Source organism: Plasmodium gallinaceum (assembly GCF_900005855.1).
Source record: "Plasmodium gallinaceum strain 8A genome assembly, contig: PGAL8A_v1_32, whole genome shotgun sequence".
NCBI classification, from domain to species: Eukaryota; Apicomplexa; class Aconoidasida; order Haemosporida; family Plasmodiidae; genus Plasmodium; species Plasmodium gallinaceum.
Window position 1 is genome coordinate 489,734 of NW_021628338.1, and position 15,900 is coordinate 505,633.

Below are 15,900 nucleotides of genomic sequence, written 5' to 3' on the forward strand. Positions count from 1 at the left end.
AATAGATATCTTTTTGATTTTCCTTCATTCTATCTACATATTCTTTTAATCCAATTGTTTCATCACCTGATTTTGATGTTTGGAATCTAAGTAATTCAGTGATCTAAAAAAAAAAAAAAAAAAAATAATAATATATTTGTTTTATATATATTTCGTCTTAAATATATGTAAAATTTTAAAAAAAAAAAAAAAAATATATATATATATATATATTTTGTTATATTTATGTAAAATATTACATATATTTAAGACGAAATATATATAAAACAAATATATTATTATTTTTTTTTTTTTTTTTTTTAGATCACTGAATTACTTAGATTCCAAACATCAAAATCAGGTGATGAAACAATTGGATTAAAAGAATATGTAGATAGAATGAAGGAAAATCAAAAAGATATCTATTACATAACAGGAGAATCTATTACTGCAGTAGCTAATTCACCATTTTTAGAAGCTTTAACTAAAAAAGGTTATGAAGTTATTTATATGGTTGACCCAATTGATGAATATGCAGTACAACAATTAAAAGATTTTGATGGTAAGAAATTGAAATGTTGTACAAAAGAAGGATTAGATATTGATGATACAGAAGAAGCAAAGAAGGATTTTGAAACATTGAAAGCAGAATATGAAGGATTATGTAAAGTAATTAAAGATGTATTACATGAAAAAGTAGAAAAGGTTGTTGTTGGCCAAAGAATAACAGATTCTCCATGTGTTTTAGTTACATCTGAATTTGGATGGTCAGCAAATATGGAAAGAATTATGAAAGCACAAGCATTAAGAGATAATTCTATGACTAGTTACATGTTGTCTAAAAAAATTATGGAAATTAATGCTCGTCATCCAATTATCTCTGCTTTAAAACAAAAAGCTGATGCAGATAAATCAGACAAAACTGTGAAAGATTTAATATGGTTATTGTTTGATACTTCATTATTAACTTCTGGTTTTGCTCTTGAAGAACCAACTATATTCTCAAAGAGAATACACAGAATGATTAAATTAGGATTGTCAATTGATGAAGAAGAGAACAATGATATTGAATTACCACCACTTGAAGAAACTGTTGAAGGAACTGATTCAAAAATGGAAGAAGTTGACTAAATCTTAAAACATCTTTTAATATCATATATTCTTACTTAGAAAAAAAAAAAAAAAAAAAAAAAAAAAATTAAAAAAAATATATAGTAAAATAAAAATAAATTAACAGGAATATGATTTTTCATATTCAAATATTTAAATATACTTTATGTATTAATTAAAAATTAAAAAAAAAAAAAAAAAAGGGAAAAAAATAAAATAGAAAAAAAATATATATATAAATAAAAAATTCGATTTTATTTAAAAATTTATTATTTTTCTTTTTTTTTTTTTTTATGAATTTCCAAAATAACTTATTTTTTCAATATTATATTTGAATATTTCATTGTGTTGCAATTATTAAAAATAAAATGATATTAGAAATATTTTCATAAAACTTATATTAAAATTAAAAAAATAATTCAAAAACAAAATTTTAAAAAATTAAAGGAACAAAAAAAAAAAAAAAAAAAGTAAATTGTTCAAATAACCATAAAAACATGTAAGTCTATAATTTTTATATATGTATGTCGAAAAAATATATATAATATGAATTTTATATACCTTATTATAATTTTTACTAAGACATTAATTTTTCTTTTTTTTTTAATATTTTGAAGATAGTATTACTGAAAATTTTTATAAATATTATAGCCATTCAAAAAGGCTTTTTCTTTAATAGATCTATGCAAATATTACTAGCATACATCTTTAACCATATTGTGTTTCATCTTTGTAAAAAATATAATTAACTTTTTTTTTAATTTTACCTTGGTTTTTTAATAACTGTAATATTTATAAATTAAAAGAATATTTAAGAATTTTTTCTTTTCTTTTTTTATTTGGTAAAAATGTAAATTTATTTTTGTTTTCATATTCTTTAATAAACTTTTTAAAGCAAATTTTTGACTTGGAAAAATTAATGTTATTTGTTTTTAAAAGAAAAAAATTATATTATTGTAAATTATATTATTTAAAATTAATATTTTTTAACAGATATTTTTTTTACTATTTTTTTTTTTAATAAACTTTATATTATATAAAAACGAAAAAAAAAAAAAAAAAAAAAAATAGATTATAAATACATATACTAAAATAAAGAAGTACATATGTAACAAATGAATATATATAAATGGAAATAAAACAATTTCCTGGGTTTGAAAAAAATTAGTTATTATCATTTTTATTTATTGTTTCATTTAATATAGCTTCATTTTGTTTTCTTAATATTTCTTTTAGATCATTAATTAAAGCATTTTCTCTGTTGGTTCTTTCTTCATAATTAAACATGGCTAATGCCCTCTGTTCTTCTGCACTATAAACTTGATTTTCTTTTCTCATACGAATAGCATTCATTCTTTTATGCCTTGATCCACTCATAACATATCCAAGACTTTCGAAATTTTCAATAGCTTCAGCCGATAATCCAACTTCTCCTCTTCTTGGAATTCTTTTTCCTTTTTGAACGAATTGCGCTATTGCTTGACCTTCTCCAGGCATCATAGCGACACCATAATCAATTTGTCTATTCGCTAACTTAACATTTACATCTAATGGTTTGGGGCCTAAACTTTCGTTATCTGACGATTTATCGGAATAAAGATATGCTTCTTTATCTGTTTTATCTTTTTCACAAGATATTTCTTTTTCAATAATTTTTAAATTATTGTTTTTATAGAAAACATTTTCTTCACATTCCTTTGTTTTTTCTTTTGGTATATTTTCTAATTTGTTTTCTTTATTCTCTTCCTCTCGTTTATTTATTTGATTATCCTTGATAAAATCACAACTGTCTTCACGAACCTGTTCTTTATTTTTTTTATTTTCGATAGTCATGTTTTTATCAACAAAATCATATTCTTCATTAAGAAAAGATAATGAAGTTACAGATGTAGATGTCTGCTCTGATGTGTCAGATTCGTTTCCTTCATCACTATCTGTGTTCGTTAAATGTTTTCTATTTTTTTTATACTTTGATCTATTTTTTTTATCATATTTTTTATTATCTTTTAATTTATTTTTTTTATGTGATTTATGTTTCCTTTTATTTCTCTTTTTATCCAAACTATCATCTTTTTTATGGTGTTTCTTTCTTTTCTTTTCTTTTTTTTTTTCTTTATGCAATTTGTGCTCTTTATAATTTTTTTTATCTATATGATATTTTTTAATTTTTTTTTTTTTTTTTTTTTCTTCATTTTTCTTTTCTTTTCTCGATTTGCTACTATGTTTTTTCACTTTCTTTTTTTTAGAATTTACACTTTCTATTTTGTCATAAGATACTGATGACGAAATTGTTAAATCTCTAGAACTTTCCAAAGTATTATTATCGTGTTCCTTTTTTAATTTTTTGTCCTTAGATTTATTATTTAATTCATTTTTTTTATTTTCTTCCGTATTTTCTTCTTTTCCCTTATTTTCAATTTTTTCATTTATTTCTTCAGTTTTTTCCTTTTTTTTATCTTCATTTTCGTCTTCGCCTTCGTCTTCATCTTCTGAAATTTTTACATAATTTTCCCATGTAGTTGGTGATAAGGAACTTGATTTTCTAAAAATTTTATGTTCATCAAAATGTAAACTGAATCTGTAATCATTTTTTTTTTGTAACCATTTAGTGTAATTCATCCAACTTTCCTTAGTTGTATGATATCCTAATGGAACTCTAGAATATTTCACTTCTATTTTTTCTCCTGTTATTTTATTATATAGATATTTAGAATTTCTCCCTGCTTTATTAAAAGTCATATTATCATTATGCGAAAATTTTTTTTTTTTATGTATATTATTGTGGTGCTTTTCATCCAACTTATATTTTGTTTCATCATTTTTATTATATAGGTAATCATTATCTTCATGGTCGAAATTCCTTTTTTTTTTCTCCTTTTTTTTAAATGAGTTATCCATATCATTTGATATTATTTCTTTGTGCGATTTCGTATAACTGTTTTGTAATGAAGCTGATGATAAAGATCTACTTAGGCTTTTATTATATATATTTGTATTTCTTCTTTTAGTTTTAATATTATTGTTGTCTCTAGAATTATCTTTGCTATCTCTTGAAAAACTTTTTCTAGAACTGTGTTTTTTTTTTTCATAGAAGCTGCTACCAGTATTGCTTCTTTCACTTTTTGTAAATGCGCTACTATTGCTATAACTAGTAAATGTACTTCTATTTTCACTAATACTTCTACTAACACTAGTAGTATGTCTTCTATGTTTATTAATGATTTCTTTTCTTTTATCACTACTACTGCTTTCTTTATCACTAAAGCTGTTTTGATCATTACTACTACTTTTATATTTATTATCATATATTCTATTTTCTCTTTTAAACTTTTCTAACTTTTTTATCAGATTTTCTCTAATTTTTTGTTTATCTTTTTTATTTACTAATAGATCACTTGTATTGCTACTATTACTTTTTTCTATTTCATATTTTTCAGAATAGTTTTCTTTTTTTCTTAAATGGTTCTTTTGATATATCATTGAATTACTATTCTCTCTTTTACTATGATGTTTTAATTTTTTTAATTTTTCTTTAATTTTCATAGAATTTTTTTCATTATCTTTTTTATTTATTCTTACATTATCTATGTTATTATTAGTATTCTTCACTCTATCTTTGCTCTTTCTTAAATCTTCATACCCATTTGAAGAACTTGATGATTTTTTTCTATCCAATTCATTACTTTTCATTGAATATTATTGCTTATTAATTTTTTTTCTTGTGAATAAAAATACATAAAAAAAATTACATATGTTATACAATTCAGTTTATTATTTTTACCATTTTTTTTTTTTTAATTAAAATTTTTATTATATACTATTAAATTATATAATTTAATAGAATATAGTCACATATATATAATGTTTATATATTTAAAATATTTACAATGGAAAAAAAAAATTTTAAATAATTCGCTTAATAAAATTTAGCGAATATAATTTTTATATTTTTTAATTTGTTCCACTTTAAAGTTTTAAAATTTTTATTTTTATTTTCATTAATATATTTTTATTATGTTTTATTTTTCTTTATTTAAATTTCTTCATATTTTTATGTTTTTATATTAATGTTGCTATTTTTTTCTCAATTCAATTGTCAGCTCATTTTATAAAAATTGTTTTTTTTAACATATACATTTATGGGAGTTAAATATTTTTAAAAAGATTAAAGACATTTCAAGATAAAAAAAATAATTTAAAATTAACTCTTTTATTTTTGTATATTTCATGAGATACCAAAATATTATATGTTATAAATGAAAATTTTGCGAAAATCATATGAAATCTCTCATTTAAATAAACATTTTAATTTTATCATTTATGTCCTTATATTAATATAAAAAAAAAAAAAAAAAAATAAAAAAAAATTAGAAAAAAAAAAAAAAAAATTCTAAAATTATATAATTATTAAAAATTATTTCATCATTTCATGATATCTATATAATTCTAATAAAGAAAAATATATATAATGATTAATATTATAAAAAAATAATAAAAAAAAGAGAAATAAGAATGCCAATAAAATATGAGCCAAAGTTAAATGTATACATACGGTAATGTAATCAATTATTTAAGAGTTGTATTAAACAATTTTTTTTGTGTAAATGAACAATTATTATATTAAAAATAAAAAAATAAAATAGTAGAAAATAACAAATTTATTTAAATATAAATATTTTAGAATTGAAAAAATAAAATAATTTTTTTTTTCTTTTTTTTTTTTTTTATTTTAAAGCTTTTCTTTAAAATTTATTTGAATAATCATTATCCAATATAGGAGGAGCTTTGTGAATATACTTATTTTCTTCTATAGGAATATCAAAGGGAACAGGTACGATAACATTTTCTAAAATTATATAAGGTTTTTCAACACAGCAATCTACATAAATAATATCATCACTATATTTTATAACCGGTATAATTTTTTTCTTTATAGGAACTATTTTAAAATGATCTTTAAATTTTAAAATAGGGACTTCAACAGGAATAACTATAGGTTTTGGAACTAAATAAGTATAATCAACGTTAATGTTTTCTTTTAAATTACTAACCACTTCAATATTTTTTTCTAATTTTGGTACAAATACTGTTTCAATTTTAGGTATTATACTTTCATCTTCTTTAAATAATTTGAATTGATTCTTTTTGTTTGGATTTTTTTTATTAGGATTTTTGCTATTAAATATATTTCGAAATTTTATTTTTCTTAGATTTGTATTTTTATTTTTTAATTCTGCTTCCTTCTCATTTTCTAATTTTTTTAAATCTTCATATAAATTTACAAGGTATTCATCACCTTTTTTAACGTAAGAATTTACTTCTTCAACTAACTCAACTGGTTTATAAAAAGCATTTATTTTTGTATTGGTACAATGAATAATTTTTTTTGTTATTGGTTTTATGACACTAACATGTAACTCATTTTCTTGATTAATAAAATTATCACTTCCATTAATTTCAATGTTTTCATTGTCCTAATATAAAGAGGAAGGAAAAATAAAAAGTTAAATTAAATTAGATGATTTATAAAATTATTAGCGAATATATTTATTTATTTCATCTTTTTTTAATTTTTTTAAGTATTTCATTTTTTACTATGTACATTAATGTTTTTATTAGATTCTTGTATTAATTCCATTATTAATAATTTTAAAATATTTTCTTTGAAAATAAATATACATATAAGTATAATTAAATAAATGCTTTATTTCTTCTAAAAAACATAAATAATTAAAATATATGTACAAATAAAAATTGTGTCTATTATTTAAATAAAAGTAGTATTTGTAATAAATTTTTTATATATTAGTACATATGAGATTATTAGTATAAAATTATATATATACATATTTTTCTATAAACTATGAAACGATATTTCAAAACAAATATTTTTTTAAAATTATGCTATGGAAGTTTTTGTAAGCACAAAAAAAAAAAAAAAAAAGAAAAGAAAAAAAAATATATACATTTCTTTTTATTTTTTTTCAAAAATATGTATTTGTTTTATATAAATTACTAATTCTATAATTAAAATTATTAATGTTTTAAATATTAAAGCTTACACATATACTTATTCATACAATTATATCAAAGAAAGATATAATTTGTAATATAACTTTTTTTTTTTTTTTTTTTTTCTATGTACAATTCAGAATAAATATATTTAATGTTGCAACTTTTTTTTTTTTTTTTTTTTTTTTTTTTTTTTGGCTATGTTAGCATTGGAATTATTTTAATATTATGATTATTTGTTTAAATGAATAATGTTAAAAAGGTGTAATGTATAAATATCAAAATTATGTCATTCATTTATATAAAAAAAAAAAAATTTTCAGAAAAATGGAGATCATTTCAAATAATGGAAATTTACTCAAAGTAACAAATATGTAATAAATTAATCTTAAAAAAATATACAAAAAAAAAACATTTGAATGAAAGAATATATAAATACTTATAATACTATAATTTGAACATGTACATAGTTCTATTACTTTTAGTATTTTACTTAATAATAGACTGTAAAAATATTATTTTTAATTAAAGAAATATTTACATATATATATTAACATATTACACTTTGTTGTTTTCTAAAAAAACACACGTGTAATAAATATAATAACACATAATTCTTAATTTATTCATTCTTCCTGTTATCTTTCTTTTACTCTTCGTCTTCTTCTTCTTCTTCTTCTTCTTCATCTTCATTTATATTAGCTTTTTCAGCAGCTTCTTCTTCTCTTTTTCGAAGAAGTTCCGTATCGTGATGATATTTACTCATATGTAAATAACAGGGATGGCTAGGTAAAAAGTCTTCAAGAATCCAATGTGGCCCCCTTTCCTTTCTTCTTCTATCTAAATATCTTGTAATAGGGTTTGTATTTTCAGCTCTTTCTCTTTCTTTATTAGCTTCTACCCATTCCACTGTAAACCTCTTAGGTTTAATTCCAATATAGGAAACGTGATGAAATGTGAAAGATAATCCAAAAGCAAGCAAAAAATATGGAATAAAAGCTAATGGTAAGGGATATTGTAATAACCATGCTAATAAAGGTTTGTGATCTTTTGCAAACTCTCCATATAAGTAAGTATGAAAAACCCCAGCTGGTCTTAAGGTCCATCTTTCCCAGTCATATTTATGGTTATAATATCTTTGATTTAATCGATATTTTTTTGGTTCTCCATTTGGTAAAAATTCTCTTGGTGGGGGTTCTGGGATATTAATACCTAAAGGTTGGGAAGCAACATATCTTTTAAGTACATTATTAATATTACTTTTCAAAGAAATTTTCAAATAATCTTTGTAATTATGCTTTTTTAATAAACTATTGTTTATGGGCATTTTTTAAAAAAAATTATTTCTTCAAAACTACTCTTTTATTATGGATATTTATAAATTATATGTTTAAAGCATGTAAGTTTTATAGTAATATATATGATTTATATTAATTAAAAATAATATAAATTGAATTAAAATTTTTGTTATATTAAAAGAACTGTCATCTCGCATATTTAAAAAAAAAATTAAAGATTAACAGCATTAATATTTTTATAAAAATTTATTTCTTAATTATTTTTTCTTTATTTCATTTATTAAATACAAAAACTTAATTTCATTATAAAAAAAAAATAATTAAATATTACTTTTACATAAAAATTATACAATTATACATGTATATATGTGTATATATATATATATTTATATATATATTTTCTGTTGGGGCTAAAAAATAAAATATTTTATAAACGAATTTCTTTTTTTTTTTATTATTTATTTTATAAAATATTCTATTTTTCTTGCACGTGTAAAAAGTAGAAAATTATAAATTTTAATGGTTAAAAAAGATAATAAATATCTTAGTTTTTCTTTTTTTTAATATATATTTTTATAGTTATTCAAAAACATTAAAAATTGTATAAACATTTTTTACATAAAAACATCTTATTTAAAAAAATATTACTGGATTTCTCAATCTTTTTTAAAATAAATTGTACTTTTTCATTTTATGAATTTCAATGAATTTTTAAAAATAAAAATTTATACTGAAATAAAAATTATTAGGTAATATATATATTTATATATATATATTTTTAATTATAATTAAAATATTTTATAAAAAAAATAAAATAATTCCCAATTTTTATAATTATGAAATATCGTTTTACGCATCCAAAATAAGTATTATCAAAGAAACATGCAATATTTTTAAAAATTAACAAATTCAAAATGTCGATTTATAAAAAAGAAATCCATACTATATATATATATATATAGAAATTTAGATTTTTAATAGTAATGAACATAATTCCTATATTTATATTAGACTAAAACAAGTTTGCATTTTAACGAATAAGTATATTCGAGCATTATATGTTATGCTTACTTCTATGTTATAGAAGCAAATACATATAAAAAAATAAAACATATTTTTATGATTTTCATAAAATAGCTTTCATCTTCGTAAAATTTTTAAAAATAAAAGAAAAACAAAACTTGTTATTTTAAATATATAGTACATCTATATAAAATGTAATTTTTATAAATAATAAAAGCATTACCTTCTATTTTCTCATTTCATTAATAATCAAATATAAGGGATTCAAAAGTCATATCGCAGGTTTAAATATATTAGTCTTATCGAAAACAATTAAACCAAATCAGAATTAAAAAAAAAAAAACAAACTTTGTGTCCTATGCATTAAGTAAAGTGTAGGATATTTACAATTGAGAATATATAATGCATAAAGTTATAAATATTTTGATATAAAAAGCTCTATTTTTTAATTAAAATATAAATTGTACTTACTGATTTTTGTTTAAATTTCATAATTATTCTACATTATAACAAAAATTGTTTTACTTAGGAATTTTTGATATAATTCCCCTTTATTTTTAATTTTATATGTGTAATATTTTATCGATTTGATAATTATAATACAAAAATCAGTTACCTTTTTTTTTTTTAGATAATATGTATATATTATACATTAATTTTTTTTTCTTTTTTTTTGTTGTTGTAAGTATATTATTTAATATAATAAACTTACCTTTTTTTTTTTTTATTATTAAAAGATATTAATGAAAAACCCTAGTGCATGAAAATAAAAAAAGGTGCACAATAGCAAGGTGCAATCATTTTTAATCACTGAATTTTCTTTTAAATGAGGAAAATGTTTTTATGTATTTATGTAATCAGTTAAATTTGTAATTTTTTTAAGCATATTTCTTCATATGTTAAATTTGGAAATTAAAAAAAAATTATATATTTATACATATTTGGCTCCTTTAACTTACATTTTTTTTCTCTTCTATAATATATTAAGACAATAGATATACTTTGATTATTTAAAAAGCAACTTTATTTTTTTTATGTTTTATAAATAACATATTGTATGTGAAAGCTATAAAATAAAAACATATATTTATAACGTATTCAAAATATATTCAATAAAAAAAAATAACAATAAATTTAAGCTTAAAAATAAATTTTTAGTGTAAGGAAAAAATATATTTTCATAAATGAAGCTTAAATAGTTAAAAATATATTACAATAACTTATTTTTAATTACAATTTAAAATTTCTTTCCTTTTTAATATAATTAATTATTGTTCTAATATACGACTTTAAAAAAAAAAAAAAAAAAAAAAAAGTGTTTTCTTTATACATAGTTTAGGCTTTTAAAATTAAATACTTTAGTGCATAATTTGAAATATTTTTTAAAATAATAGTATTTTAATGCATATTATATATGTTTAAAAATAAAACATTTAGCATGCTTAATAAAAATAACTCATTTAAAAAATCTCCAAGTATATAATTTTTTTTTTTTTTTTTTTTTTTTTATGTAATTAAAAATTAAATAAAAATATTACTTAAATTTTAATATCAATAAAAATATTCATTTAAAGTTCAGGAACAAACTTTAAAGAGTATTCACATCATAAATATAAAATTTTAAAAGTACAAAAATTAATAAAATTATAATTTATAAATAAAAAAAAATAAATACTTTTTAATTGGTCACAAATTTAAAGTTGAAAATTAAAGATTAAAATTAACAAAAAAATATTTTAAATAATTACTAAAATCTGGCAAAAATAAAAATTAAGTAGTATTTTTATTGATTTAAAAAAAAAAAAAAAAAAAAAAAAAGGAAATATAGAATATATAAAAAAGAAAAAAATAAAATAAAAAATATCATAAATAAAAAATATTAATAAAAATATATTTTAAATAATAGAAATTATAATTAAAAAAGAAAAATTAATTTTAAAACTCTATAAAGCATTAAATAAAGAAAAAATATTTATATAAGTTGATTTAAACAAAAAAAAAAAAAAAAAAGTAAAAGAAAACATGTCAGTACTAGGTATAGATATAGGAAATGAGAATTCAGTTGTTGCAACAATAAATAAGGGCGCAATTAATATTGTGAGAAATGATTTATCAGAAAGATTAACCCCAACATTAGTTGGATTTACAGAAAAAGAGAGATTGATAGGTGATAGTGCTTTATCCAAATTGAAATCTAATTATAAAAACACATGCAGAAATATAAAAAATTTGATTGGTAAAATAGGAAAAAATATAGAAGATGATGTGGAAATACATGAAGCTTATGGTAATTTAGTATCATGTGAATATAATTATTTAGGATATGAAGTAGAATATAAAAATGAGAAAGTGGTTTTTAGTGCTGTTAGAGTTTTATCCGCATTATTATCTCATTTGATAAAAATGGCAGAAAAATATATGGGAAAAGAATGCAAAGAAATTGTTTTATCATATCCACCTACTTTTACTAATTGTCAGAAAGAATGCTTAGTAGCAGCTACAAAAATTATTAATGTAAATGCATTGCGAATTATTAGTGATAATACTGCAGTTGCATTAGATTATGGTATGTATAGAATGAAAGAATTTAAAGAAGATACAGGATCTTTATTAGCTTTTGTGAATATTGGTTATGCAAACACATGTGTATGTATTGCTCGTTTTTTTTCTAGTAAATGTGAAATTTTATGTGACATTGCTGATGCAAACTTAGGAGGAAGAAATTTAGATAATGAATTAATAAAATACATAACAAATTTATTTGTAAATACATACAAAATGAATCCACTTTATAAGAATAATACATCCGAACTTTGTGAAATGGGTACAGGAAGATTAGACAAATTTATTATTTCAAACAATGAAAGAAACGAAATTAATAATAAAGTTCGTATTAAATTACAAGAAGTAGCAATTAAGACCAAAAAAGTTTTATCAGCAAATAATGAATCTTCTATACATGTAGAATGTTTATATGAAGATCTAGATTGCCAAGGATCTATTAATAGGGAAACTTTTGAACAATTATGTTGCGATTTTTTTTTATCAAAATTACAAAATTTATTAGATAAAGCAATTGCCATTAGCAAAGTAAATATACAAGATATTCAATCAATTGAAATATTAGGTGGATCAACAAGAATCCCATTTATTCAGAATTACTTACAGCAATATTTTCATAAGCCTTTATCAAAAACGTTGATAGCTGATGAATCTATTGCAAGAGGATGTGTTTTATCAGCTGCAATGATAAGTAAGCATTATAAAGTAAAAGAATATGAATTCATAGAAAGAATAACTCATCCAATAAATGTAGAATGGCACAACATAAATGATGCTTCTAAATCAAAAGTTGAAAAATTGTACACAAGAGATTCTATAAAAAAAAAAGTAAAAAAAATTGTTATTCCAGAAAAAGGACAAATAAAATTAACTGCTTATTATGAAAATACTCCTGATTTGCCATCTAATTGTATCAAAGAATTAGGTTCATGCATTGTAAAAATTAATGAAAAAAATGATAAAATTTGTGAATCGCATGTAATGACAACTTTCTCAAACTATGATACATTTACGTTTTTGGGAGCTCAAACAGTTACTAAAACTGTTGTAAAAGCAAAAGAAGAAAAAAAAAAAACAGAGGAAAAAGCAGAAGAAAACCAAAAAAATGAAAATGAAAATAAGGATGAAGAAGAAAATGAAAAAAATTCGGAAACAAATAAAGAAAAAGAAAAAGATACTAATAAAACAGAATTAAAAAAAGGAGAAGAAGGAAAAATACAAACATGCTATACTACTATACCTATTGAAACATTATTAGCTCAAGGATCATATAGTTCAAAAGATATTTTTAACTTTAGCGAATCAGAAATAAATATGCAACATAGTGATATTTTAGAAGGAGAAAGATTAAAACATAGAAATGAATTAGAAACAATTATATATGAAACAAGGAATCGTATTAATGGAATGTATAAAGATTTTGTTGTTGAGGAAGAAAGAAATTCCATTTTACTAGCCATTGATGATTTTGAAAATTGGCTTTATGAAAATATTGAAGAAAATAAAAATATGTTCATTAAGAAAAAAGAGGAAATTAGAGATATTATTAAAGATACAGTATATAGATATGATGTATATACCTCAAAACAACAAAATTTAGGAAATATAATTAATCATTTAAAAAATATTATTTCTCAATGTGGAGCTAGACCATCTGAAGAAAGTCAAAATATTATAACAAAAACTACAAAATTTTTAAGTACTATTAATTCTCTTCAAGAACAAGAAAAAAATAAAAAATTATATGAACCACCTATTTATACTTTGAATGACATTGAAGGAGAATTCAATGAAGTAACTCAACTAGCTCAAAAATATTTTTCAAAAATAGAAGCAGAAGAATTAGCTAAACAAAAAGAAAAGGAGAAAGAGAAAGAAAAAGAAAAAGAAAGAGAAAGAGAAAAAAATATGGCAAAAGAACAAGAAAAACAAAAAAATGAAGAAAACGAAGTTAATGAAAATCAAGAACAAAATAGTAAAGATATGAAAAATAATGATGAAATGGATAATTCAACTAAAAATGATAATCCATGTAGTACAGAAGAAACGGATATTTAAATTTATACTCTTTATGATATAATTAATTTTATATATATATATATATATTTCTTTCTTTTTTTTTTCATGCATTTGTATATGCAAAAATATATATATATATTTTTATTTAAGTTGATTGTGTATATCATATTACTTTTAATAATATGTGTATTAACAAGAATTAAATTTTTATGAGAATAAAATTATATAGCTTTTTTTGATGATAAAATGAGTCATTGTTTAAATTAGTTTCCAAGATTATAACATATTTTTTCATAATATATGTTATTTTATTCTTTTTTTTTTTTTTTTTTTTCCTATTTATAATAAAATGTTTATAAAATTATATATTTTTTATAAACCACATGAATCTTAAGATATATATATATATATATATATATATATATATATATATATATATATATATATATATATATATGTAATCAAAAAATTTTAATAATTACAACATATTTTGTGTCTATATAATTTTTTTTTTTATTTACAAATATTTTATTTATTTTATGCGCTGATGCTTTTTTTATTTATAGTTAAAAATAGTATTTTTCATATAATTTATAATATTATTTTATATGGCAATAGACTTTAGAAAAACAGCAAAAAATTAAAATTAAAAACAAAAAACTAGACAAAAAAAGAAAAAATAAATAATAAATTTTATAAAATTTAAATGCAATTTTTGAGATAATGAAGATTTTTTTTTTTTTTTTTTTTTTTTTTTAAAAATAAGTTTAAATATAATAATATACATCCGTTTTTACCTTTAAACATATATAATTTAGTAAAAATAAAAAATAAAAATATGCATATAATACATGTTGAATAATTCATTATTGCAGTCTTTTATAATTTTATAGAAATAAAATAATATGAATAAAGTATACAACTTTTTCTTTTCACTATTATTATACATTCAAATATTTACTTGTTTTTGTTAATAATATGTAGTTTATTTTCCTTATTTTTATTTTCTAAGTATTCATCTAAATAATGTGATATTTTTTCCACCATTTCATTAATCGTACAATTTTTTCCAAAAAAATCAACAAATTGACCTTCTGTATCTAGTAAATAGTGAATTATTGAATGATCGATTAAATAGTTATATTGATCATTTTTATTTGCATTAGTTGTATTTTCATTATTTATATTCTCATTATAATAAACACGAAATAATTTGGCAACACTTTTAATAAGTTCTTTGGTTCCAGTTAAACCAATTAATTTATCACTAAAAGATTTGCAATAATAATTTATTTGTGCTACTGTATCTCTATTGGGATCAACAGAGATAAAAATAGGAGTAATTAAATCTCCATATTTCTTTCTTAATTTCTCTATGACAATTGTTTGTTTTTCTAATTCTTGTGGGCATATATCAGGACAATACGTAAAACCAAAATAAATTAGGCAGTATTTATTTTTAAATGATTTATTTGTTATAATTTCTCCATTTTGATTTACTAAAGTGAAGTCTCCTCCTATTAATGGTTTTCCTATATTTTGCACTGAAGTTTTACTAACATTATTTCTCCTCTTTTTCTGATCTTGTAATATATATAAATATAATGTAGGAATTGTTAAAGCTAAGTTAAATGCTAAACATTTCCATGTTAAAAATACATTTTTCTTTTTTGATATTTTTTCCTTATTATTTGTAGAATATTTTAATTTATTTCCAAAATTTTTTTTTTTTAAATTTTTTACATTAAAATAACTTCTTTTTATATCAAAATTCATATAATTTAATATCTTTATATTATGTAAATTATTTATGTAATTTTTTATTATTCTATTCATTTTTTATAGTAAATAATTATATTTAAAGTATATATATATATTGTTATAAAAAAAGGAAATT

At 19.5% G+C, this 15,900-nt stretch overlaps 6 protein-coding genes across 6 annotated transcripts in view; 2 read left to right on the forward strand and 4 right to left on the reverse strand.

Moving 5' to 3' along the window:
- HSP90 (heat shock protein 90, putative) overlaps positions 1-1,110 on the forward strand; it is a gene marked incomplete at both ends in the record, with an annotated part of 4,123 nt that extends 3,013 nt beyond the window's left edge. Inside the window, one exon of the mRNA XM_028674502.1 lies at positions 304-1,110. Coding sequence (XP_028530848.1) covers positions 304-1,110 — 807 coding nt within the window. The remainder of the gene's footprint in view (positions 1-303) is intronic.
- Positions 1,111-2,253: 1,143 nt separating this feature from the next.
- PGAL8A_00048700 (heat shock protein 86 family protein, putative) lies at positions 2,254-4,779 on the reverse strand (the record flags this gene model as incomplete). The annotated part of the gene is made up of 1 exon (XM_028674503.1): positions 2,254-4,779. The coding sequence occupies one exon, from the start codon at positions 4,777-4,779 to the stop codon at positions 2,254-2,256; it is 2,526 nt and encodes an 841-aa protein (XP_028530849.1).
- Positions 4,780-5,831: 1,052 nt separating this feature from the next.
- IMC1d (inner membrane complex protein 1d, putative) lies at positions 5,832-6,727 on the reverse strand (the record flags this gene model as incomplete). Its single annotated transcript, XM_028674504.1, has 2 exons — positions 5,832-6,563; positions 6,692-6,727. The coding sequence occupies 2 exons, from the start codon at positions 6,725-6,727 to the stop codon at positions 5,832-5,834; spliced, it is 768 nt and encodes a 255-aa protein (XP_028530850.1).
- A 1,023-nt stretch (positions 6,728-7,750) lies between these two features.
- On the reverse strand, positions 7,751-8,428 carry PGAL8A_00048900 (RNA helicase, putative; the record flags this gene model as incomplete). Its single annotated transcript, XM_028674505.1, has 1 exon — positions 7,751-8,428. One exon carries the CDS (start codon positions 8,426-8,428, stop codon positions 7,751-7,753), a length of 678 nt encoding a protein of 225 aa, XP_028530851.1.
- Positions 8,429-11,444: 3,016 nt separating this feature from the next.
- HSP110c (heat shock protein 110, putative) lies at positions 11,445-14,042 on the forward strand (the record flags this gene model as incomplete). Its single annotated transcript, XM_028674506.1, has 1 exon — positions 11,445-14,042. The coding sequence occupies one exon, from the start codon at positions 11,445-11,447 to the stop codon at positions 14,040-14,042; it is 2,598 nt and encodes an 865-aa protein (XP_028530852.1).
- Positions 14,043-14,960: 918 nt separating this feature from the next.
- PGAL8A_00049100 (Cg3 protein, putative) lies at positions 14,961-15,839 on the reverse strand (the record flags this gene model as incomplete). Its single annotated transcript, XM_028674507.1, has 1 exon — positions 14,961-15,839. The coding sequence occupies one exon, from the start codon at positions 15,837-15,839 to the stop codon at positions 14,961-14,963; it is 879 nt and encodes a 292-aa protein (XP_028530853.1).
- Positions 15,840-15,900: the final 61 nt, after the last annotated feature.